The sequence below is a fragment of the Mytilus californianus genome, unplaced genomic scaffold (assembly GCF_021869535.1).
Source record: "Mytilus californianus isolate M0D057914Y unplaced genomic scaffold, xbMytCali1.0.p SCAF_1, whole genome shotgun sequence".
In the NCBI taxonomy this organism is placed as follows: domain Eukaryota; kingdom Metazoa; phylum Mollusca; class Bivalvia; order Mytilida; family Mytilidae; genus Mytilus; species Mytilus californianus.
The window spans coordinates 52,172,083-52,198,949 of record NW_026262581.1 but is presented as its reverse complement, the minus strand read 5'-3'; the positions used below and the strand labels follow the sequence as shown (position 1 = coordinate 52,198,949).

General features: G+C 32.1%; 1 protein-coding gene across 1 annotated transcript in view; it reads left to right on the top strand.

The window, feature by feature from the left end:
• Positions 1-3,032: 3,032 nt before the first annotated feature.
• Positions 3,033-26,867, top strand: part of LOC127721218 (zinc finger C3HC-type protein 1-like) — a 36,028-nt gene continuing 12,193 nt past the window's right edge. Inside the window, exons 1-4 of the mRNA XM_052227902.1 lie at positions 3,033-3,135; positions 19,208-19,358; positions 23,885-24,035; positions 26,464-26,547. Of these exons, the coding sequence (XP_052083862.1) occupies positions 3,041-3,135; positions 19,208-19,358; positions 23,885-24,035; positions 26,464-26,547 (481 nt within the window). The 5' untranslated portion in view covers positions 3,033-3,040. The remainder of the gene's footprint in view (positions 3,136-19,207; positions 19,359-23,884; positions 24,036-26,463; positions 26,548-26,867) is intronic.

The window sequence follows — 26,867 nt, the reverse complement described above, 5'->3', positions numbered from 1 at the left end:
AAAAATTGTTGTATTCAGAAACAGAGGTCAAGTTAAAGCAAATGAGAGATGGTATTTAAATGGAAATTCAATAGATATGTGTGATGAATTTGTATATCTGGGTATTTTATTTAGATATAATGGTTATTTTACATATACCCAAAAATCATTAGCAAACCAAGGTCGTAAAGCATTATTTAGTTTGTATAGTAAATTGCAGGATGACTGTTTTAATTTTGAAACTATGCTGTCATTGTTTGACACGTATGTAGCAAGTATTTTGAATTATAGTTGTGAAGTTTGGGGAAATCACAAATGTGATGATATCGAACAAGTTCAAATGAAATTCTTAAAACGTATATTAAAGGTGAAAGCATCTACTGTTAATTATATGGTTTATTGTGAGCTGGGACGATACCCTATGTTTATAGAAAGATATTGTCGAATGTTAATTAAAATATTGGTTTAAGTTATTATGTACTGATAACTGTATTCTTAAATGCTGTTATGAAGATATGCTTGAGAGATGTAATAAAAAACCAAACGACAAATATAACTGGGCCTGTCGAATTAGAGACATATTATACATGTATGGGTTCCAGGATGTATGGTTACATCAGGGTGTTAATAATGTGGATTTGTTTTTAATTGAATTCAAAGATAGAGTAAAGGGTAGATTTCATAGTGAAATGAACTCATTTTTTGAAGATTCGCCAAAATGTATGTTGTATAGATATGTATTTGATCCCAACATGTTACAATTTTATTTAGATCATGCTGTAAATTATATTTATAAACCATTTATTTGTAAATACCGCATATCTGCTCACTGTTTGAATATAGAAACTGGTCGATTTTATAATATTGAGAGACATCTGAGACTTTGTAATATGTGTGATAAACAAGTTATTGAAGATGAATATCATTTTATTTTAGTATGTGAAAAGTATAATGAACTTCGAAAGAAATTTATCAAACCATATTATTGGAGAAAACCTTCGAATTTTAAACTCGTACAACTGCTATCTGTTCATAATGTAAAGGAACTTAACAATTTAGGGAAGTTTTTATTTCTGGCCGAGAAGGCACGTAATTAACTTCATTTATAAATGCTTAATATGTGTTATATTTTATCATACTCTGCTGTACTGTTATATGGGTATACTTACTGATATGATTATTTGACTAATTGTTTAAATGTAAATATATTTCACTGATGTAATTGAATATTTGTAATATTTATATTCTATAAGTTGTATTGCTTACGAATAAAAGATTATTATTATTGAACAAACTTCCAGTAATTGCAAATACTCTTATTTCGGTGCTTTGTGTCTATTGTCTATATGTAAGTTTTTTTGTGTGTGTCTCGTACCGATCTTTTGAGTTAATCTAATTGCAATTGATTTGTGCAGGTTGTTCTTATATTGTACTGTTACACCAATGTCCCAGCTTTCGGGAAGGGTTGAGCGCTCACAAACATGTTCTTGTACTGTTACACCACTGTCCCACGTTATGGGGGGGGGGGGGGGGGGGCGGCTTGGGCCGGATCCCGCTAACATGTTTAACCCCGCCACATTCTGTATGTCATGTGCCTGTCCCAAGTCAGGAGCCTGTTATTTAGTGGTTGTCGTTTGTTGCTGTGTTACATATTTGTTTTTTGTTCATTTTTTGTACATTAATTAGACCGTTAGTTTTCTCGTTTGAATTGTTTTACATTTGTGATTTCGGGGCCTTTTATAGCTGACTATGCGGTATTCGCTTTGCTTATTGTTGAAGGCCGTACGGTGACCTATAGCTGTTAATTGCTGTGTCATTTGGTCTCTTGTGGAAGGTTGTCTCATTGGCAATCTTCGTTTTTATATCAACCCTGCCATGTTCTTTGTGTGCCTGTCCCAAGTCAGGAGCCTGTAGTTTAGTGGTTGTCGTTGGTTTATGCCTCCACTCATATTTGATATTTTGTAAATTATTTTGTTATGTATAATTAGGCCGTTAGTTTTTTCGTTTGAATTGTTTCTCACACTTTTCACGTCGGGCCTTTTATAGACGACTTTTAATACAGTATCGGGTTTTGTCATTGTTGAAGGCCTTAATTACGGTTGCCTATAATTGCTTACATCCACTTCATATTTGAACTCCGGTGGATAGTTGCCTCATTAGCAATCATACATCTCTTCGTTTTTATATTATATACCTGACTTTTAAACTCGTGTTTTCCTGAACCGAGTCCTAAACATGCATGACATATTTTTCACTGGGCGTTAAAAATTAGCAACAAACAATCAATCAATTTAAACTTGTGTTAAATAAGAAGAAAAACTATTTGATATTTATTCATTTATTGGGGTGGGGCCGGGACAGGAGGATTTCATATATGAATATGGTTGCCTGGTAAGAGCTGAAAAATAGGCATAATTAGCGACAGATTAAAAAAGTTAATAATGCCCTCTTCCCTTCCCCATCCTTCATCTATAAATTTAAACTGACCACCACGGAATAGCCCAACTTAGTGTTGAAATTAGCGTTAAACACCAATCAATCAAAATCCCTTCCCTAGAATATCAAATAGTCGTCCCTTAACTGTTATTGTCCGTGTAGTTCTTATATTTATCCAGCTTATCGTCCTACAGGGATGTCCTGCTAAGACTGTCATACCATAAAAAAGTTTATAACACAGCTCACATTCTAATATAACACAGCTCACAGCTCACATTCTAATATAACACAGCTCACATTCTAATTCACAAATTTATTAATGTCATTTAGACTAAACGACGCCATATTTGTTATGTGACTCTGCCGTCTAAACTACCTATCAAAAAAGAAGAGGTGGAAGAGAGCCAGAAGATCTTCCCTATTCAAAAAAACAGAAATGGACCTCTTCTGGCTCACTACCGAAGAACAAAAAAACACGCCCTTGGTGTGATCGATGGATATTTTCCCGCAAACTTGTCGGACTTGTTCGGTATGTTATAAATAAAGTTTTGTCAAACATCTGTCGATTGGCTGACTTCGTCCAATTATTTTCGTTGTAGATTCTCTATACATATTTATTTTCAAAATGGAGACTATCGACACTGCAACACCCGACAAAAAACTGAAAAATTTGTTGTCATCATTCATTTCTAAACCAAAATATGAACAGAGTTCCAAAAGGTATCTGTCCTTCCTTCTTTTTAAGCGGATTTATCAAGAAACATACTGGAAAGAATTGAATGGAATAATAATGTATTGCTAACCACAGCGCACTTTCACTTCAACACTTGTCTCTAACAATTTCTTAAGTTTCATGTGGACCCTTTTGCTAAAATGGCTGTTTTTACACTACAAAATTTACTCTGAGTGCTGAGATGAAATTCTGAAGCTGATACTAATGAATAAAATTTCAGATAACACCATTTTATTTTTAATCTGACAAAATAATAATATTACATCAAGGATCATATTACAGCAACAACAAAAAAAAAAAAAAAATAACTACTACATCAGGTTTAATACTTGTATCAAAAGAGAAATCTGGTCATTTGTAAAAGTAATCCATCATTAGAATTTCTAGTCCTCATCTGTCATAAATGACTCATTTTGTTTTGAAAGTATTTGGTGTCACAATTTCTTTTCTACCCTCTTCTGGCTGAATGTAATTTATAAATTTCTTTTTTCTCATTTGGAACCTCATATTGATACATGTACATGTATGTAATTCGTTTGAACACCACTTTTAATATTTGCATTATTCAAAATAATTGGGATTTTGAAGTGAACATTGCTATTAAAACCCTTGATCATTTTGATTAAGAAAAGTATCAATGCACATACATGAAGTATTGCTAATTAATACAAATGCTATAGAATAGTAATTTATAGATTCCTCATTTCGATTGAACCAAAGTTAACACACATACATGTACTTTTAAACAAAATACTTGTGAAGAGAGAATGGGTCTTTTGATCATTTTCCAAAATGAAAATTTCTAGTCTGAATCAGTGTCATAAATGACCCATTTTCTTTTGCAAGTATATTTCTGAAATTCTAATTAATGTGGTTACATTTAGTATCATGCCAGGAAGTACAGCAACTGGACGTCATATGTCCAACATCGAATGATGTCATGCCCGGTATGCAATTCACCTTTTCAGAAATCTAAAGTACTATGGGTAATCTCATTGTTCGTACACCAAATTGAAAATAACGTTAGGTCATTGGTTGAATTTCCATTGTTTAGAACGTTTTACACCAATCACAACATTTTGGTGTACGCTTTTGAAAATATTACCCATAATGCGTTAGATTCTTAAACGGCAAATACCGGTTTAGCTATGCAATACAGGGTAAATGAGAATCCATGACAACTCGCCCCACTTATGAAAAAAGGTAAAATCCCGTTGAATATAGGTCTGCCAAATCGCCCCACTTATGAAAAAGGTTAAAATCCCACTGAATAAAGGTCTGCCAACTCTTGGGGGTAATTGCCTCAAAATTTTAGGAATAAGGGGCAAAAAACAAGCATTTTTCTATTTTCAGGACAATAACTTGTGTGTAAGTGTATGGATCTTTATGAAATTGTATAACAAGGTTCCATATCACAAAGGGAAAGCTGGGTTTGAGTTTGGGGGTAATTGCCCTAAACATTAAGGAATTTGGGGCCAAAAAACAAGCATTTTTCTAGTTTCCAGACAATAACTTGTGTTCAAGTGTATGGATCTCTCTGAAATTGTACTGCAAGGTACCATACCACAAAGGGAAGGCTGGGATTGAGTTTGGGGGTGATGAATCATAGGAAGGTTCAAAAAATTGGGGGGTGGGGATTTTTTTTTCCTTTTTTTCTTTTTTTTTTTCTTTAAAATTTTCCATTTTAAGTTGGTTATTTCTGATTAATATATAAAAGCAAATAATAATGATATGGTTTGATTTCATCAAAAATTTGATATGCTGAATCTTACCGTGTATTTAGATTCTTAATTTTTGGTCCCGTTTTCAAATTGGTCTACATTAAGGTCCAAAATTAAACTTATTTTGATTTTAACAGAATATTGAATTCTTGGGGTTCTTTGATATGCTGAATCTAAACATGTATTTAGGTTTTTGATTATGGGCCCAGTTTTCAAGTTGGTCCAAATTGGGGTCCAAAATTACACTTTGTTTGATTTCAACAAAAATTGAATATATGGGGTTCTTTGATATGCTGAATCAAACCGTGTATTTAGATTTTTGGATTTTGGGCCTTGTTTTTAAATTTATCCACATTGAGGTTTGAAGGGCATGTGAAGGGTCCAAAATTAAACTTTGTTTGATTTCATTAAAAATTGAATCATGGGGGTACTTTGATATGCTGAGAGTTTGGTCCCAACAGGAATGTGGGGCCAAAAAAGGGCACAAATAAGCATTTTTCTAGTTTTCAGACAATAACTTGTGGAATGGTGTATGGATCTCTCTGAAATTATACCACAAGTTTCCATACCAAAAGGGATGGTAAGAATTGTCTTTGGGGTGTTATGGCTCAAACTGTTAAGGAATAAGGGGCAAAAAAGGGGGAAAAACAAGGGTTTCCAGGTTAATGGACAATTACTTAAGTACAAAACATAATTTAAAAGCAGTGTAAGGTTGGTAATTCAAACTCATTTGAATATCTCACCTACACTGCTTTTAAATTATGTATATCATGTATATTGGAAATTTGCCAATAATTTTATTATAATAAATTCCATTGGAAATTTGCCAATAATTTTAGTATATTAAACTCCATTGGAAAGTAAGAAATGGCATTGGGGGGTTATGGCTCAAACCTTTAAAGAATAAGGGGGAAAACAAGGGTTTCCAGGTTAATAGACAATTACTTAAGTACAAAACATAATTTAAAAGCAGTGTAAGGTTGGTAATTCAAACTCATTTGAATATCTCACCTACACTGCTTTTAAATTATGTATATTGGAAATTTGCCAACAACTTTATTGTTAATAAATTTCATTGGAAATTTGCCAATAACTTTCAGTCAGGGGTACTACTTGTACAAGTAATTTTTATTTACTTGAAGAAGTAATTATAATATACTTATATAAGTAAATTTGTAGGATACTTATACAAGTGTATTTTATTTACTTGTATAAGTAAATTGTTTTTTGGCCTAGTTATGTCCCTTAGGCGTTCAGATTTTTTTACTTATACAAGTAAAAAAGTCATCCTATCTTCTTTTCTTGAATTCTTAGAACTTCTTTGCTCTAACAGAATTTTGAATTGTCTGTCCTTTGCAGATGTCTTTACTATTCATTTAAGTGTAATTTCATGGACAATGAAAATCTCATTTGTCTTTTATCTTTAGAACACTGCTCATTTACAAGCCCCCAAGGAGCAATTTTTGAAGGCCTTGCGCAAATACTTAAGATCTTTGCTCAATCAGTTTCTTTGTTGAATTAATGAGATGAAACATTGAACTCTTATCAAAAATTATGAGCTAACCTGAGGAAAATTATTAAAGGCATGATTTTACATCTCAAAACTTGAGAATTTTTGTGGGATTGTAAAAAAATTTACTTATACAAGTAAATTTTTTAGAAAATTAAGGGGAGATTATTCAAACAATATAATTAACTTGTATAAGTATATTTTATTTACTTCTTCAAGTAAATAAAAATTACTTGTACAAGTAGTACCCCTGACTGACTTTATTGTTAATAAATTCCATTGGAAATTTGCCAATAACTTTAGTATAATAAACTTCGTTGGAAATTTGCCAATATAAAATATTGCTGATGAAGGTTTTTTGTTTATTTTTAGCTGTGACTATGATGTCATTTTCTATTTTAATACCTTTATGATGTATTTAAATGGGCTTTTATGGTTACAAAGGAATTTTATTTTTAGATATTACTGTAAAATGTTGCTGATTAAGGTTTTTTGTTTATTTCTAGCCATGACTATGATGTCATTTTCTATTTTAATACCTTTATGATGTATTTAAATGGGCTGTTATGGTTGCAAAGGAGTTGAGTTTGATAGTTAATGATCCAAGAGAGATTCAAAAAGTTTGAAAGGGGGGTTTTCCAATATTTATTAAACAGTTAAAAAAATATTGAAAAATATCAAGAAGTAATCTTTAATTGCACAGTATGGCACATTAGATTTGTAAAATCTTTGACCACATTTATTTCTTTGATATGCCGAATCTAACTGTGTATTTAGATTTTTAATTTTGGGTCCAGTTTTCAAATTGGTCTTCATTAAGGTCCAAAGTGTCCAAAATTAAACTTACTTTGATTTTAACAAAAATTGAATTCTTAGGGGTTCTTTGATATGTTGAATCTAAACATGTATTTTGATTTTTGATTTTGGGCCCAGTTTTCAAGTTGGTCCAAATTGGGGTCCAAAATTAAACTTTGTTTGATTTCATCAAAAATTGAATATATGGGGTTCTTTGATACGCTGATTCTAACCATTATTTAGATTTTTAATTTTGGGTCCCGTTTTTTAAATTGGTCTACATTAAGGTCCAAAGGGTCCAAAATTAAACTTAGTTTGATTTTAACAAAAATTGAATATATGGGGTTCTTTGATATGCTGAATCTAACCATGTATTTTGATTTTTGGACCCCGTTAACAAATTGGTCCACATTGATGTCAAAAGGGTCCAAAACTAAACTTTGTTTGATTTCATCAAAAATTGAATTCTTTTGATTCTTTTGATTCTTTGATATGCTGAATCTTAATTATTTTACTTCTGTTTTAGAACAATAATATATTTATCTAATTATTTGTTTTTAAAACTCTCTTTGTACACTATATAATAAATTTGCAAAATGCATTATTTGTGCATCATTGTCCAGAAAATACAGACACAAATTGTGAAATACAAAGAACTGAAATCAAACAAGAGGAAAACATTAATGTGAATATTTTTCATCATTTTATTTTGTGTATTGCCTCATTTAACGATATTTATCATGTTTATGAATAGTTTAATGTTGATTGAAGATTAAAGGAAATTAATGACAATCTTGAGTTTTCAACAGGTGTTCACTATTTACAATGATTGTATATTCTGGCGCGTGTTATTGTATAGTCTGACGCGTGTACAAAGTTGAAGGTGTAAATTGGATGTTATTGTAGCAATAAAACAAGGGACACGCGCCTCGTTAATCTCATTTGATGTTTCACATTGTGTGTACTGTTATAACATTAGGGTGAAGCCACATCTAATGTTGTTCCTATCAAGAACAATGAATTGTACTGTTAGAAAGGAAATAATATTTCATGTTTTTGTTTCAATAAATTCTTCAAAGGAAAGTTGAAAAATCTTTGTTTTTATTTCTATTTTATAGCGTGTGCATTTCCTTTGCTCTAGCTGACTGAAGCCATTCAACTTTTATGTTTTGTATAAAGTAAATTGTCAGCATTTCAGTCTTATTCTTGCAAAAGTACGTGCTCTGTGAAATTGCTAGAATCCGAAACGCATCTTGGTTTACCTTTGATTAATAAATCAGTATATTTTGTACGTCTTTGGTACTGCGCAGTATCAAACAAACCCTTTGGTACAGGGTTTCGATTTCCCTTTGGGCAAGGGAAAAAAGGTTACGACTCGATCTTCGATAAATGCATATTATCTATCAATATAATAAAAAAAACTACACAATCCCTTTCTTCCTCACAAATGTTTAATTTCTTCATCTATCAATAATAAAAAAAAAATATCAATTTATTCCTGCCCATATATTAAAAAAAAATCAAATGCATATTTTTTAATATTTATTTGGAATAAGTAATCTTAATAATAAAAAATGTTTTCTTGTCGCTAAATAGTCTTCTTGTCGCTAAAATTATTCTTCTTGTCGCTTCTTGACGCTTCTTGTCGCTTCTTGTCGCTTATTAGTGAGACCCATATGCAAGTATACAATGTATACCAGACATTTCTCAGACTGGTTTTTTTTTTCTTTTTTTTTAATAAATCCGTTGGTTGTGTACTAATTGATACTTCAGTCTGGGAGAACGAGATTTATTTCAGTACTAGTTGTTATTAGCTTTGAACAAACTTCCAGTAATTGCAAATACTCTTATTTCGGTGCTTTGTGTCTATTGTCTATATGTAAGTTTTTTTTTGTGTGTCTCGTACCGATCTTTGGGCCGGATCCCGCTAACATGTTTAACCCCGCCACATTCTGTATGTCATGTGCCTGTCCCAAGTCAGGAGCCTGTTATTTAGTGGTTGTCGTTTGTTGCTGTGTTACATATTTGTTTTTTGTTCATTTTTTGTACATTAATTAGACCGTTAGTTTTCTCGTTTGAATTGTTTTACATTTGTGATTTCGGGGCCTTTTATAGCTGACTATGCGGTATTCGCTTTGCTTATTGTTGAAGGCCGTACGGTGACCTATAGCTGTTAATTGCTGTGTCATTTGGTCTCTTGTGGAAGGTTGTCTCATTGGCAATCTTCGTTTTTATATCAACCCTGCCATATTCTTTGTGTGCCTGTCCCAAGTCAGGAGCCTGTAGTTTAGTGGTTGTCGTTGGTTTATGCCTCCACTCATATTTGATATTTTGTAAATTATTTTGTTATGTATAATTAGGCCGTTAGTTTTTTCGTTTGAATTGTTTCTCACACTTTTCACGTCGGGCCTTTTATAGACGACTTTTAATACAGTATCGGGTTTTGTCATTGTTGAAGGCCTTAATTACGGTTGCCTATAATTGCTTACATCCACTTCATATTTGAACTCCGGTGGATAGTTGCCTCATTAGCAATCATACATCTCTTCGTTTTTATATTATATACCTGACTTTTAAACTCGTGTTTTCCTGAACCGAGTCCTAAACATGCATGACATATTTTTCACTGGGCGTTAAAAATTAGCAACAAACAATCAATCAATTTAAACTTGTGTTAAATAAGAAGAAAAACTATTTGATATTTATTCATTTATTGGGGTGGTGGACAGGAGGATTTCATATATGAATATGGTTGCCTGGTAAGAGCTGAAAAATAGGCATAATTAGCGACAGATTAAAAAAGTTAATAATGCCCTCTTCCCTTCCCCATCCTTCATCTATAAATTTAAACTGACCACCACGGAATAGCCCAACTTAGTGTTGAAATTAGCGTTAAACACCAATCAATCAAAATCCCTTCCCTAGAATATCAAATAGTCGTCCCTTAACTGTTATTGTCCGTGTAGTTCTTATATTTATCCAGCTTATCGTCCTACAGGGATGTCCTACTAAGACTGTCATACCATAAAAACGTTTATAACACAGCTCACATTCTAATATAACACAGCTCACATTCTAATATAACACAGCTCACATTCTAATTCACAAATTTATTAATGTCATTTAGACTAAACGACGCCATGTTTGTTATGTGACTCTGCCGTCTAAACTACCTATCAAAAAAGAAGAGGTGGAAGAGAGCCAGAAGATCTTCCCTATTCAAAAAAACAGAAATGGACCTCTTCTGGCTCACTACCGAAGAACAAAAAAACACGCCCTTGGTGTGATCGATGGATATTTTCCCGCAAACTTGTCGGACTTGTTCGGTATGTTATAAATAAAGTTTTGTCAAACATCTGTCGATTGGCTGACTTCGTCCAATTATTTTCGTTGTAGATTCTCTATACATATTTATTTTCAAAATGGAGACTATCGACACTGCAAAACCCGACAAAAAACTGAAAAATTTGTTGTCATCATTCATTTCTAAACCAAAATATGAACAGAGTTCCAAAAGATATCTGTCCTTCCTTCTTTTTAAGCGGATTTATCAAGAAACATACTGGAAAGAATTGAATGGAATAATATGTATTGCTAACCACAGCGCACTTTCACTTCAACACTTGTCTCTAACAATTTCTTAAGTTTCATGTGGACCCTTTTGCTAAAATGGCTGTTTTTACACTACAAAATTTACTCTGAGTGCTGAGATGAAATTCTGAAGCTGATACTAATGAATAAAATTTCAGATAACACCATTTTATTTTTAATCTGACAAAATAATAATATTACATCAAGGATCATATTACAGCAACAACAAAAAAAAAAAAATAACTACTACATCAGGTTTAATACTTGTATCAAAAGAGAAATCTGGTCATTTGTAAAAGTAATCCATCATTAGAATTTCTAGTCCTCATCTGTCATAAATGACTCATTTTGTTTTGAAAGTATTTGGTGTCACAATTTCTTTTCTACCCTCTTCTGGATGAATGTAATTTATAAATTTCTTTTTTCTCATTTGGAACCTCATATTGATACATGTACATGTATGTAATTCGTTTGAACACCACTTTTAATATTTGCATTATTCAAAATAATTGGGATTTTGAAGTGAACATTGCTATTAAAACCCTTGATCATTTTGATTAAGAAAAGTATCAATGCACATACATGAAGTATTGCTAATTAATACAAATGCTATAGAATAGTAATTTATAGATTCCTCATTTCAATTGAACCAAAGTTAACACACATACATGTACTTTTAAACAAAATACTTGTGAAGAGAGAATGGGTCTTTTGATCATTTTCCAAAATGAAAATTTCTAGTCTGAATCAGTGTCATAAATGACCCATTTTCTTTTGCAAGTATATTTCTGAAATTCTAATTAATGTGGTTACATTTAGTATCATGCCAGGAAGTACAGCAACTGGACGTCATATGTCCAACATCGAATGATGTCATGCCCGGTATGCAATTCACCTTTTCAGAAATCTAAAGTACTATGGGTAATCTCATTGTTCGTACACCAAATTGAAAATAACGTTAGGTCATTGGTTGAATTTCCATTGTTTAGAACGTTTTAAACCAATCACAACATTTTGGTGTATGCTTTTGAAAATATTACCTATAATGCGTTAGATTCTTAAACGGCAAATACGGGTTTAGCTATGCAATACAGGGTAAATGAGAATCCATGACAACTCGCCCCACTTATGAAAAAAGGTAAAATCCCGTTGAATATAGGTCTGCCATATCGCCCCACTTATGAAAAAGGTTAAAATCCCACTGAATAAAGGTCTGCCAATTCTTGGAGGTAATTGCCTCAAAATTTTAGGAATTAGGGGCAAAAAACAAGCATTTTTCTATTTTCAGGACAATAACTTGTGTGTAAGTGTATGGATCTTTATGAAATTGTATAACAAGGTTCCATATCACAAAGGGAAAGCTGGGTTTGAGTTTGGGGGTAATTGCCCTAAACATTAAGGAATTTGGGACCAAAAAACAAGCATTTTTCTAGTTTCCAGACAATAACTTGTGTTCAAGTGTATGGATCTCTCTGAAATTGTACTGCAAGGTACCATACCACAAAGGGAAGGCTGGGATTGAGTTTGGGGGTGATGAATCATAGGGGGGTTCAAAAAATTTGTGGGGTTGGGATTTTTTTTTCCTTTTTTTTTTTTTTTTTTTCTTTAAAATTTTCCATTTTAAGTTGGTTATTTCTGATTAATATATAAAAGCAAATAATAATGATATGGTTTGATTTCATCAAAAATTTGATATGCTGAATCTTACCTTGTATTTAGATTCTTAATTTTTGGTCCTGTTTTCAAATTGGTCTACATTAAGGTCCAAAATTAAACTTATTTTGATTTTAACAAATATTGAATTCTTGCGGTTCTTTGATATGCTGAATCTAAACATGTATTTAGGTTTTTGATTATGGGCCCAGTTTTCAAGTTGGTCCAAATCGGGGTCCAAAATTACACTTTGTTTGATTTCAACAAAAATTGAATATATGGGGTTCTTTGATATGCTGAATCTAACCGTGTATTTAGATTTTTGGATTTTGGGCCTCGTTTTTAAATTTATCCACATTGAGGTTTGAAGGGCATGTGAAGGGTCCAAAATTAAACTTTGTTTGATTTCATTAAAAATTGAATCATGGGGGTTCTTTGCAAGGCTTCCAAAACGGTCATATATGCCGGACATTTGTATAATGTCCGGTAAAAGTCCGGCTGGGCAAAGCATGAAACGGTCATCTACTTTTTAGTTTTCAAGGCTTTAAGAGACGGTCATTTTAACATAATTCGCGATCTTTTTGACCCAACGTTTTGCCTTTAACAGCCACACATTTCCGGTCATAAAAGTGACATGATCATTAAGTACTATCAAAACAACCCCTACTTTAATACCTTCTCATTTTAATCAAGGCTAATTAGTTGTCAAACAGCTGAAATTTACCTGTTCAGGTGACAGGTAAACTATTTTGAACCGGACATTGATCGGTCTATTCAAAGTTATTTTCTTAAGTTTCAGCGGTTTGCATCTAATTAATTTAGTCAAAAAGATTTAAATTATCAGAAATACGTTTACAAATATGATTTGATGAAAAAATAAAAAAGGTGAAAATGAAAAATCGTCATAACCACGTTGTTTGAACCTAGAGACATGTCTCTGTTTGAACTAGTACACGTGTGCGCATGTGCGCAGGTGTGAAATTTAATTATGCATCCTAATTTCTTCAAAAGATGCTTAAATTGTCATTGATACCTTTATCTCACGTTTATTTCGAATATTTTCTTGAAGAAATAACGTAGAAAGAGCTACTTCCACTCATTCACGCTTTGCAAACGTACACGGAATTTACGTATCCGTCTCTGGTCCATGTTTTACCATTGTCAAGATAACATCCGGTATAAAAACGAAAGTAAAGTTTTTGACAACGTTATTTTGCACAAATAAAGAGTCTTAGGCAGATATAAGTACGCTGATGTTGCACACTTCAAATGATGCACTGCCAATTTAACAGTTTACGTCAGAACTTCGAATTTGAATCAAAGAAAGTTTAATATCGTTTTTTTATTTAATATCAATCATTGGGATGGCCAACTCGGCAACTGATTACCATAATTGCCTTTTGTTTATTTAGTCTTAAGGGATTAAAATCGGGATAAAATATAAAATGTCCGGCTGGCTAAAAATAATTTTGGAAGCCCTGGTTCTTTGATATGCTGAGAGTTTTGGTCCCAACAGGAATGTGGGGCCAAAAAAGGGCCCAAATAAGCATTTTTCTAGTTTTCAGACAATAACATGTGGAATGGTGTATGGATCTCTCTGAAATTATACCACAAGTTTCCATACCAAAAGGGATGGTAAGAATTGTCTTTGGGGGGTTATGGCTCAAACTGTTAAGGAATAAGGGACAAAAAAGGGGGAAAAACAAGGGTTTCCAGGTTAATGGACAATTACTTAAGTACAAAACATAATTTAAAAGCAGTGTAAGGTTGGTAATTCAAACTCATTTGAATATCTCACCTACACTGCTTTTAAATTATGTATATTGGAAATTTGCCAATAATTTTATTATAATAAATTCCATTGGAAATTTGCCAATAATTTTAGTATATTAAACTCCATTGGAAAGTAAGAAATGGCATTGGGGGGTTATGGCTCAAACCTTTAAAGAATAAGGGGGAAAACAAGGGTTTCCAGGTTAATAGACAATTACTTAAGTACAAAACATAATTTAAAAGCAGTGTAAGGTTGGTAATTCAAACTCATTTGAATATCTCACCTACACTGCTTTTAAATTATGTATATTGGAAATTTGCCAATAACTTTATTGTTAATAAATTCCATTGGAAATTTGCCAATAACTTTATTGTTAATAAATTCCATTGGAAATTTGCCAATAACTTTAGTATAATAAACTTCATTGGAAATTTGCCAATATAAAATATTGCTGATGAAGGTTTTTTGTTTATTTTTAGCTGTGACTATGATGTCATTTTTATACGCCCGTTTACGGGACGTATTATGGTATACCGTTGTCCGTCTGTCCGTCCGTCTGTCCGTCCGTCGTCAACATGTCGGACATTAACTCAAAAACGCTTCAACCAATTTGCATAAAACTTTGGTGAATTGTTTATATCTATTGACGTGAGCTCCCTTTCGTTTTTTATAAATTTTCGATATTATGTTTTCGAGTTATGGGGTTTTATTCATTAAAAAAAGGGGGATTTTCCAGTTTTTGAACAATAACTCAAGAATGTTTTCACCAACTTGCAAGAAATTGTGGTGAATTGTTTATATCTATTGACATGAGCTCCCTTTTGATTTTTATAAATTTTAGATTTTTACGTTTCTAAGTTACAGGGTTTTATTCATTAAAAAAAGGGGGATTTTCCAGTTTTCGGACAATAACTCAAAAATGCTTTCAGCAGTTCTTATGAAACTTTGGTGAATTGTTTATATCTATTGATGTAAGCTCCGTTTAGAATTTCATAAATTTTTCATTTATCATTTCTAAGTTATGGGGTTTTATTCATTAAAAAAGGCGGGCTTTTCCAGTTTTCGGACAAGAACTCAAAAATGCTGTCAGCAATTCTCATGAAACTTTGGTGAATTGTTTATATCTTTTGATGTAAGCTCCCTTTACATTTTCATAAATTTCTAATATGACATTGAGAGTTAATTGAACTTTATTTGTTTATAGTCTGACAACAAATTTACTAAGTATTGCGCAACAGCACAGTGTATTGCACAACAGCAAGAAATCTTTAATTGAATATAAATTCAATTCATATAACCAATTTCAAGTTCTTTGACTACATTTATTCGGAAACCTATATTATGTCAAATATTAAATTACAATCCAAATTCAGACCTGTATCAAGCTTGAATATTGTGTCCATTTTTGCCCCAACTGTTCAGGGTTGGACCTCTGCGGGCGTATCCAGCTGCGCTCAGCGAAGCAGTTTATCTATTTTAATAGCCTTATGATGTGTTTAAATTTTTATACGACCGCAAAAAAATTTTTGTGGTCATATATTGGTATGACGTTGGCGTTGTCGTCGTCGTCCGAAGACACATTGGTTTTCGCACTCTAACTTAAGTTTAAGTGAATGGATCTCTATGAAATTTTACCACAAGGTTCAATACCACAAAAGGAAGGTTGGGATTGATTTTGGGGTTATGGTACCAACAGTAAAGGAATTAGGGGCCAAAAATAAGCATTTTTGTAACTTCCAGACATAACTTGTGTGTTAGTGTATGGATCTCTCTGACATTGTACCACAAGGTTCCATATCACAAAAGGAATGCTTGGATTGATTTTGGGGGTAATTGCCTCAAAATTTTAGGAATTAGGGGCCAAAAAAGGGGCTAAAAACAAGCATTTTTCTAGTTTCATGACAATAACTTGTGTGTAAGTGTATGGATCTTTCTGAAATTGTACTACAAGGTTCCATATCACAAAGGGAAAGCTGGAATTGAGTTGGGGGGTAATTGCCGTAACGTTTAGGAATTGGGGGCCAAAAAAGGGGCCAAAAATAAGCATTTTTCTAGTTTCCAGACAATAACTTGTGTTCAAGTGTATGGATCTCTCTGAAATTGTACTGTAAGGTACCATACCACAAAGGGAAGGCTGGGATTGATGATGGGGGTAATTGCCTCAATATTTTAGGAATTAGGGGCAAAAAAGGGGCAAAAAACAAGCATTTTTCTAGTTTCAGGACAATAACTTGTGTGTAAGTGTATGGATCTTTCTGAAATTGTACTACAAGGTTCCATATCACAAAGGGAAAGCTGGGTTTGAGTTTGGGGGTAATTGCCCTAAACGTTTAGGAATTTGGGACCAAAAAGGGGCCAAAAAACACATTTTTCTAGTTTCCAGACAATAACTTGTGTTCAAGTGTATGGATCTCTCTGAAATTGTACTGCAAGGTACCATACCACAAAGGGAAGGCTGGGATTGAGTTTGGGGGTGATGAATCATGAGGGGGTTCAAAAAATTTGGGGGGGGGGATTTTTTTTTTTTTTCCTTTTTTTTTCTTTTAAAATTTTCCATTTTAAGTTTGTTATTTCTGATTAATATTTAAAATCAAATAATAATGATATGGTAGGAGATACACACCAAACAGGATGTGTAAATTATTATATAATAAGTATTGTGCAATAGCAAGAAATTTTCAATTGCACAGTATTGCACAATAGCAAGAAATCTTCAATTGCACAGTATTGCGCAATAGCAAGAAATCTTCATTTGCACAGTATTGCGCAATAGCAAGAAATATCCAATAACACAATATTGTGCAATAGCAAGAAATTGTCAATTGTACAGTATTGCGCAATAGCAAGAAATATTTAATTGCACAGTATTGTGCAAAAGAAGATACTTCGTATAAATTGCTTATTTCTTGACCAATTTCAATGGGGTTTTATTCTTGAATTCTTGGGGTTCTTTAATATGCTGAATCTAACCGTGTATTTTAGTTTTTGGATTTTGGGCCCCGTTTTTAAATTGGTCCACATTGAGGTCCAAAGGGTCCAAAATTAAACTTTGTTTGATTTCATCAAAAATTGAATTATTGGGGTTCTTTGATATGCCGAATCTAACCGTGTATTTAGATTCTTAATTTTTGGTTCCGTTTTCAAATTGGTCTACATTAAGGTCCGAAGGGTCCAAAATTAAACTTCGTTTGATTTTAACAAAAATTGAATTCTTAGGGTTCTTTGATATGCTGAATCTAACCATGTATTTAGATTTTGGATATTGGACCATAATAGGTGAATGTCCAATTTAAAAATTTTAAGTTCTAAGACCACATTCTTTTTGTGTCAGAAACCTATGCTGTGTCAAATATTTAATCACAATCCAAATGCAAAGCTGTATCAAGCTTGAATGTTGTGTCCATACTTGCCCCAACTGTTCAGGGTTCGACCTCTGCGGTCGTATCAAGCTGCGCCCTGGGGAGCATTTTATTTAATACTTTTATGATGTATATAAATGGGCTTTTATGGTTGCAAATTTATTGGGGTTGTAATTCAAACTCATTTGAATATCTCAGCTACACTGGTTTTAAATTATGTATATTGGAAATTTGCCAATAACTTTAGTATTAATAAATTCCATTGGAAATTTGCCAATAACTTTAGTATAATAAACTCCATTTGAAATTTGTCAATATAAAATGTTGCTGATGAAGGTTTTTTTGTTTATTTTTAGCCATGACTATGATGTCATTTTCTATTTTAATACCTTTATGATGTATTTAAATGGGCTTTTATGGTTACAAAGGAATTTTATTTTTAGATATTACTGTAAAATGTTGCTGATTAAGGTTTTTTGTTTATTTCTAGCCATGACTATGATGTCATTTTCTATTTTAATACCTTTATGATGTATTTAAATGGGCTGTTATGGTTGCAAAGGAATTGAGTTTGATAGTTAATGATCCAAGAGAGATTCAAAAAGTTTGAAAGGGGGGTTTTCCAATATTTATTAAACAGTTAAAAAAAAATTTTTAAACATTTTTCAAATTTCAAATATTGAAAAATATCAAGAAGTAATCTTTAATTGCACAGTATGGCGCATTAGATTTGTAAAATCTTTGACCACATTTATTTCTTTGATATGCCGAATCTAACCGTGTATTTAGATTTTTAATTTTGGGTCCAGTTTTCAAATTGGTTTTCATTAAGGTCCAAAGTGTCCAAAATTAAACTTACTTTGATTTTAACAAAAATTGAATTCTTAGGGGTTCTTTGATATGTTGAATCTAAACATGTATTTAGATTTTTGATTTTGGGCCCAGTTTTCAAGTTGGTCCAAATTGGGGTCCAAAATTAAACTTTGTTTGATTTCATCAAAAATTGAATATATGGGGGTTCTTTGATATGCTGAATCTAACCATTTATTTAGATTTTTAATTTTGGGTCCCGTTTTTTAAATTGGTCTACATTAAGGTCCAAAGGGTCCAAAATTAAACTTAGTTTGATTTTAACAAAAATTGAATATATGGGGTTCTTTGATATGCTGATTCTAACCATGTATTTTGATTTTTGGACCCCGTTATCAAATTGGTCCACATTGATGTCAAAAGGGTCCAAAACTAAACTTTGTTTGATTTCATCAAAAATTGAATTCTTTTGATTCTTTGATATGCTGAATCTAACCATGTATTTAGATTTTGAATATTGGACCATAAAAGGTAAACTAAAAAATTTTAAGTTCTTAGACCACATTCATTCTGTGTCAGAAACCTATGCTGTGTCAAATATTTAATCACAATCCAAATTCAGAGCTGTATCAAGCTTGAATGTTGTGTCCATACTTGCCCCAACTGTTCAGGGTTCGACCTCTGCGGTCGTATCAAGCTGTGCCCAGTGGAGCATTTTATTAAAACTGTGTCACTGAGTGGACCATATCAAATGAAGCTCAAGTGATTGTTAATTTTATCTTCTTCTGCAGGGAGGAAAAAAGTGCACAGCAAAATCCAGTTACATTGATACTTTTACTTTTGCAGAAAGCGATCTTTCACAGAAGAGTTAACGGAGACCAGTGTTGCTGCTTCACATGATAAAGAAATTCCACAGTGTGCACCATCTGGAGAAAAAAGGAAGAATGTTGATTCCCAAGATGAGGAAGCTTTTTTCGAGAGGGTTGAATCATATGATGTATCCTTTATGTTTAACAATATGAAATAAGAAGAAGTGCCACTTTTCTCCCCAGAAATTTTAGATAGCATCATATTTGGCGTAAAAAAACTGTATTTCTTTTCAATGTCATTTGTCGCATCGTGGCTATATATGCTCTATTCTCTTTAAGTTATGTTTATATTGTTCAATTCATAACTGAGAATACAATTAAAGTATAACAGTTGTTTCAGTTTATGTCTTCTATATTCATTTATAGTTACAGAATTATATTTCTCCTCTTGTCAGAAACTACCAACTAAATATCTAGTACAAAAAAGGACTGTTTTTTATATCAAAAAGGAAGAGAAAGTATCATATAGCAATAAAATTTCAATTAAAAAACTATTCTGTTTATCATGTCTATGAAATTCATTATTTCCTGGGACTCAATGTATTAGTCCCAGTTGTTTCTTATAAAAATGATACATATTTTTAACAAAGTTAAGCTACTTTAATCAGTATATTGAAACAATGCATTTACAAAATGAATACATTTAGCAAGGAGATCTAACAAATAGTCTGTTAATGCGTGTGGAATGCATAGTTTTCTCTTTTTTGATCATTATTATTCTGTCAGCTGTGCCAGTTGTGTGTCTGTAGTTATTATCGTAAAAATGCAGATTTTGGTCATAGCTGGTCCGATTCCGATGAATCCCGCATCCGATCCATAGTTTTTACAAATAATTCAATGGCAGTCGAAGAAAAAGTAACGAAAATAAACAATGTTTGACAAGCGATTAGGAATGAATATGATGCTTTTAATGCAATAAATGGATGAAACATTAACTAAAGACAATTTTGATCACTTTCTAATGAAGTATCAAACTTATTTTGCCAAAAATCAAAATGTTTAATATATGCTCTCGAGTAACAAGTACCGGAACTTGCGGAAGGGAAAGATAATACTTCTTTTAAAAGTTGTTAGTTTGAAATAACATACGAACAAACCTCTTTTCTAAAGAAATAAATCGTTTATATCTTTAAATTTCTTTACTTATAAATGAAAAATTGCTGTTAAAACGACATGTAAACAATTGCCTAATTGTACAACTTGGTTTAGTCAGCCAGTTTGTCAACATCGACGTACCCCGCATAGTTTTTGATTCAGCCATGCTGGATCTGTGCGATCACTCTGGTTTTGGAGATGGTGCAGAATGCTAAGTTGAAGACATATCATGAAACTAATTATGGTTTTTTTATGACTTGCAGAAACTTTCTACACCAATTTAATCATCAACTGCAAACTTTTGACATGTTATTTGCCCTTAAATTAAGAAAAGATTGGTCGAATAGTGACTTTATTTTAGATATACACTTGCATATAGTTCCTTTCTAAATCAAAATTTATGATGATTTACTATTTATGAATTAATTTGAAAAAGTATTTGTACATCAATTGAATCAGTTGATAAGAATTTTGAAAGTATTATATTAGTATCTTGTGCTTGTGTAAATTATTATTCAATGAAACGTATGTCAACATGTGTATTAATATATCTAAGTTGATTTCCACACTTTTTTGAAATGGTATTACTCCAATTCTTTCCATAGGCAAGTAAGAGTCAGAATGATTATTAACTGTCATGATTTTCAACTAAGTATTAATGAGAAACAACCCCTGGCTTAATTCAAAACAGTTAATATCTCATGACATGTTACATAATTAAATAAACACAATTTACTACACACCTAACTGAATACACACATTCTTGACCTCAATAGTAAACCTACAAATGTATTATTTATTTTGATCTACACTGCATTAAAATATTCTGTTAATTTTGCTAGCTAGCTGAATGATTAATCTGATGTGTTTTTTTTTAAAAGAAAATACTTAAAATGAAAAAAATATGTATAAAAAATGCAAGCAAATTTGATTTTACTTGTAAAATCAGTGCCATTATCATCTGACATAAGTCAATAATCAAGTTCTAATTAATAAGTTACAATTATCAGAAATTTGGTTGAAATATTAAACAAAATGGCATAACTCTTACCTGAGCATTTTCTGCAATAAAATTTGTTTGTTTTACATTTATATCCCATTATATTGCTATTTAACAGTAATTGGAAATATCTCAGCATTAGGTATTTGTACATTCAGATTTGAATACAGGAATTGTATTTTTTCTTAATGAAGAATGAACACCAATTTAGATAAAAAATAGTTATTAATTTTTGTTGTTGAGAAACTGCATTTATAAGGCCTCTTTCTGGAAATTATTAAACCTGTCATTATTAATGGCATTTAAAAAATATATTACATGTTTGACGATTTTCCTTTCCATTCTTGTCAAAAGTAATATCTGACAGAGTCTAAAATTGAAAGATCAGTATATATATTTATATTTGCTTCAATATTGCGAAATTCCCTACTTTTGGACAATAACATAGAAATTTTACAGTAAGATTGGAAATGAAAAGAGAAAAAAATTTAGAAAAAAGTATGGTCAGAAAGAATATCAGACTAGCTATGAATATGGCTGGATCACAACATCAACGATGCTTTGATTTCTTCTCTTAGAAGACGGTTATGCCATGATGCAAACATTGAATTGTTTATGATTTTCTGATTACATTTTCTCGTCAAAATTTGCGATTGGACCATGTGTTACTAGTCAAGTCATAAGTGTCAGCTTGGGGTATTCGTATCCAAACAGTTATCACCCAAAGGGCAATTAACACCTATTTAATCACTCTTAATTGCCTCTATTGTCCGACTTGAAGGGATTACCAGTTAAAGGTGATATAATTTTTATGATCACAAGCGGTAATTAGATGAAAGTTCAAAAAAAAGGGCATCGTTTTGCTGTATAGAGACAAGAAAAAATAGCATCCTCAAAATAATTATAGCGTCACGGTGCCGCAACGCTGAAATGGCCTGAGGAGATCACTGAGTGGTATGATTGCCAATAAGACAACTATCCAACAGAGTCCAAATGAAGCAGATTAAGGCAACTACATGATACCGTACAGCCTTCATAAATGGGCAAAACTCATACTGATTAGTCAGCTGTAAAATGTCCCCACTTGACAAAATGTGAAATAATTCATATGAAAAAACCTACTGCCTGAGATAAGTGAATTATGTCAACAATAAATGAAAAACAAATATGATACATAGGAACCAAAAACAACCTCTGAATAAAGTGAATTACAGAATTCTGACTTGGGATAAGCTCATATATAATGTGGAGGTGTTAAATATCTTTGTTAGTGCTCAACCCTCCCCTAATCTGGGACAGTTTTGTAACAGCACAACATAAAAACAAACAGTAAAATTTATTTGGAAAAGTCTTGATTAGATGGGCACGAAGCAATATATTTTTTCTTCTACCAACTTGTAGTGTGGCTTCTCTCCTTTATAAGCCTTAATTTAACGTCTTAAGACATTACAGATTTAACTTTTGGAACAGCACAAATGATGTAAAGTTCAGTCAATTCCTTTAAAATTGCAATCTTAATATCATGGTATAGAGATTGTTTGTGTACAAATTATAAATGTGTTCCTTATTTTGAGGCCCATGAGAGTGTTGATGCAAACAACATTCAGTCCGTATCAAAATAGTATTGCTTACAAAGTGTCTTGGATAGGGATGAAATTATCCCTTGCAACAGGCTTTCAATGAACACATTAAAGTTATTCAACATGCAGGTTTCTATTTTTATACGAATTTTTGGGATCGTATAATGGTATGATGTCAACGTCGTCTGTGTCATCGTCCAAAGACACATTGGTTTCCCTGACAATAACTTTAGTTTAAGTGAATGGATCTTTATGAAATTTTTTAAGAAGGTTCAATACCACAAAAGGAAGGTTGGGATTGATTTTGGGGATGATGGTCCCTACCGTTTAGGAAAAAGGGGCCCAAAACAAGCATTTTTCTAGTTTCAGGATAATAACTTGTGTATAAGTATTTCGATTGCTCTGAAATTGAACCACAATGTTTAATACCACAAGTAGAAGGTTGGGATTCATTTTAGGGGTTATGGGGCCAACAGTTTAGGAATTAAGGGCCAAAAACAAGCATTTTACTAGTTTCCAGACAATAACTTGTGTGTAAGTGTATGGATCTCTCTGAAATTGTACTACAAGGTTCCATGCTACAAAGGAAAGGCTGGGATTGAGTTTTGGGGTTATTGTTCCAAGAGGGGGGGGGGGGGGGGGGGGTTTTCCAATTTTTTTAAAGGGATTCATATTTTTTTTTCAAAATTTTTAAAATTTCGAATTTTTGAAAAGTTTCAAGAAGAAATGTTCAATTGCACAGTATTGCGCAATGGATTTATAAGATCTTTGACCACATATATTTTGTGTCAGAAACCTATATTATGTCAAAAATTTGATTACAATCCAAATTCAGACAGTATCAAGCTTAAATATTGTGTCCAAATTTGCCCCCACTGTTCAGGGTTCGACCTCTGCGGTCGTATGAGGCTGCGCTCAGCGAAGCATTTTATTATTAAAATGGACTTATTTACATGATATTTCTCTTAACTAATGTCAGATGATGTCATGGTTTGCCAAGCCATTAGACTTATCTCCGCTGATTTGTTCAAGATATGGATGGAAGAATAAAGAAACAGACATGTTGCAATGTGTTGGGTGTAAAGCAGTTCTGTGTGGTCAGCTACCAAAAAGAGCTAACAGTCTTATATGTAATTCATAATCATATTTTCAGTTGTATTATATATAAGTTAAAGGTATGACAAGTCCACTTTTAATTAAAAAATCAAAGAGAGATATATCTATGAAATACATGTACATGTACCATCCTTTAAATGTTCTCATAAGATCAGTTTGTGCCAAACGTCGTCGGTCTGACGGTCATGACCGATGAAAAAGACGCAGGTCCGTCAAATCATATGTCAATTCCGGTCCGTATGTCCGTTGTTTTCACTGTCTCAGTTCTGTTACTATAAATAACTTATTTGATAATTGATTTGGTTGAGATCCCGTTGCGTTGATTGGTCTAAATATCAAGTCACGCTTGCAAGAGTTCGCTATGCATGTTTTTGATTTGTCAAGTTATCAAGTCACGTTTTTCAAGAGTTCTCATCCCATGACCATGATGTTGTTTGGTCCAAATAATAAGTTACATCGGTGACGAGATTTCGATTATTAGAAATACATTATAAAAGTTAAAATGATCTAAAATGGAAGATTTCTTAACAGTTACGTTCCTAAGGCCAAAGTGATCAAATTAAATAACTCCAGAATTTGTAAACTAAACAGTTTATGAAAAAGACGATCGAAATAGGAAATATTTACTTAAATGGGAGACTGCAGTTATTTACATTATCTCTCATGGGTGAACAAGGTCGGATGGCCAAGTTTGTTCCAGTTGAAAATTATTAAAAAAATTGCATGCAAACTATCCAATAAATGGAAATGCTTGACTGTTACTGTACCTTAAATTGAATATCTATATCCAAATTAAATCAATAAAAGCAGGAATGTTACAAACAAACTATGATCACATGCAACAATTGTGTGTTTACTTTTTTGACAGCTATGTGCTTTTTGGCGGGAAAATAAGGGAAATCCCAGTACTGTTTACACTGTATCTAGTTATTTATAGCCAGTTAAGGATTTCAATTTGATAAATAGCTGAGTTTGGAGTGCCACTTAAATTTATTAAAATAATGAATATTTTCTGGGGGAAAAAGCAAAACTGCAAAACTTGTATAAATACATTCTTTACATACATTTAATTTAATTTTTATAAACGGGTTGTCTTAATGTCATGTTTTATTAATATGAATATTACTTTGAAACAAATATTTTTATTTAATAAATTTATCAACTGCTTTCCTGAAATGCAATTTTTACCATGAATATCATCATAAAACAACACAGTACATTTAAAAACATAAACAACACAACAAGCTGAATTGATTGATTTTTTTTCGGACAGACAAAAATCTGTTCGGTCAGACAAAATCTACAACAATGTCTGATCGAATGTCAAGATAGAAACCAAAAGAGTTTGGCACAGACTGTAAGACATATAAAGTTTGTCAGATATCAGTATTTTCATTTGCAAATTTTTGCCTGACCTATTTGCTTTAGGGCTACACACTTCTTTCTTTAAATACAAAACCAGAAAAAACTGTTAATGTATCCTTATATTGAGAGCTTGTAATAAATATTTAGACATCAGCCATGTCCAAAAATTACATTTTGCTACAACAAGATGTCATACAGAGTAGTGGGTAAAAAATCTTTGGTAAAGACCTTGGCTCATTATTGATGTTACCAAGAACTGTGTAAAATTGTCATTTCAGGTCAATTTGGTAAATTTCAAAGTGAGTTTACAATGGACATTTCTGTACAGTTTCTAGATTATATCATGATTTTCATTTATCTGTTAAACTAATATAAAATTGAAAGAAATGATGAATTCCCCTCCTTTGTATTTTATGGCAATCATTGAGGGTAATGTTTCCTACTGAGAGTAACCAAATGTTAGTGCACATTTAATATATTCTATGATATAATTTAATACCAAGCATTTTCCATAGATTTCTTTGCAAAAAATAAGTACAGTATAAGCCAATATTTTTAGTAGTTATTCTTTAAAAGTATACCTAAGAAAACTTACCGTTTAGTAATGAATTATATATGGAACTCTTGAAATAATTGCATGCTTACTATAAACTTCAAAATATTAGAACATATGAATATTGCATAATTTTCAACAATTTCTAAAATTTTGATTAGAGATGTCGTACATGGAAAATGCTGGAAAGAATAGCTGAAAAAAATAGTACTCCAGTGTAAAATAAGGATATGTGTTATGATTGCCAATGAGACAACTATCCCAAAGAGACTAAATAACATGGATTTAAGCAGTTACAGGTCACTCTACAGGTATATTTTGAAATCACTACTTTGACAGTTAATTGTGTCACCACATTGAAGGACCACAGGCTACCAATCTACCAATAAGAGATTGTTTTAAATAAAAAAACACATACATTCTGAATACGTCTGGATTCATATGTACAAGTAATGCAGATTCAAGCATCTTTTCCATTGCCCTCATATTCATTGTTTAATAATGTAACAAAACCTTTTTTCCAGATCATGAAAGCTGCATGAAGCTAAAAGATAATCTCAGAAATGCACATCTGAAGTCTTGCTTTTGGCCAGCTTATCCAAGTCCAGGTATTTATATGTTGAGAAATAAAAACATTAGCCATATTGAAAATCTTACATTAAAGGTCCAAGTTTCAGTAAATGGGCTATGTCACAGATTTTCTTAAAATTTTGCATACACCTTTGGCTCGTTGAACTGTATCTGAAAATTGAAAAAATAATGCCTTTATCTCTTTTTTTTCTGAAATATTTCTGACTGAATTCATTCAAAATAGGCGCCCATTTGTATAGAAAGCACAAAAAATCAGCGAAAAAGTTCTTAAATTTGTCTTTAAATCATCAAATTTCAAATTTTAAGTTCATAGATTTTTCTTAAAAAACTATGTTGT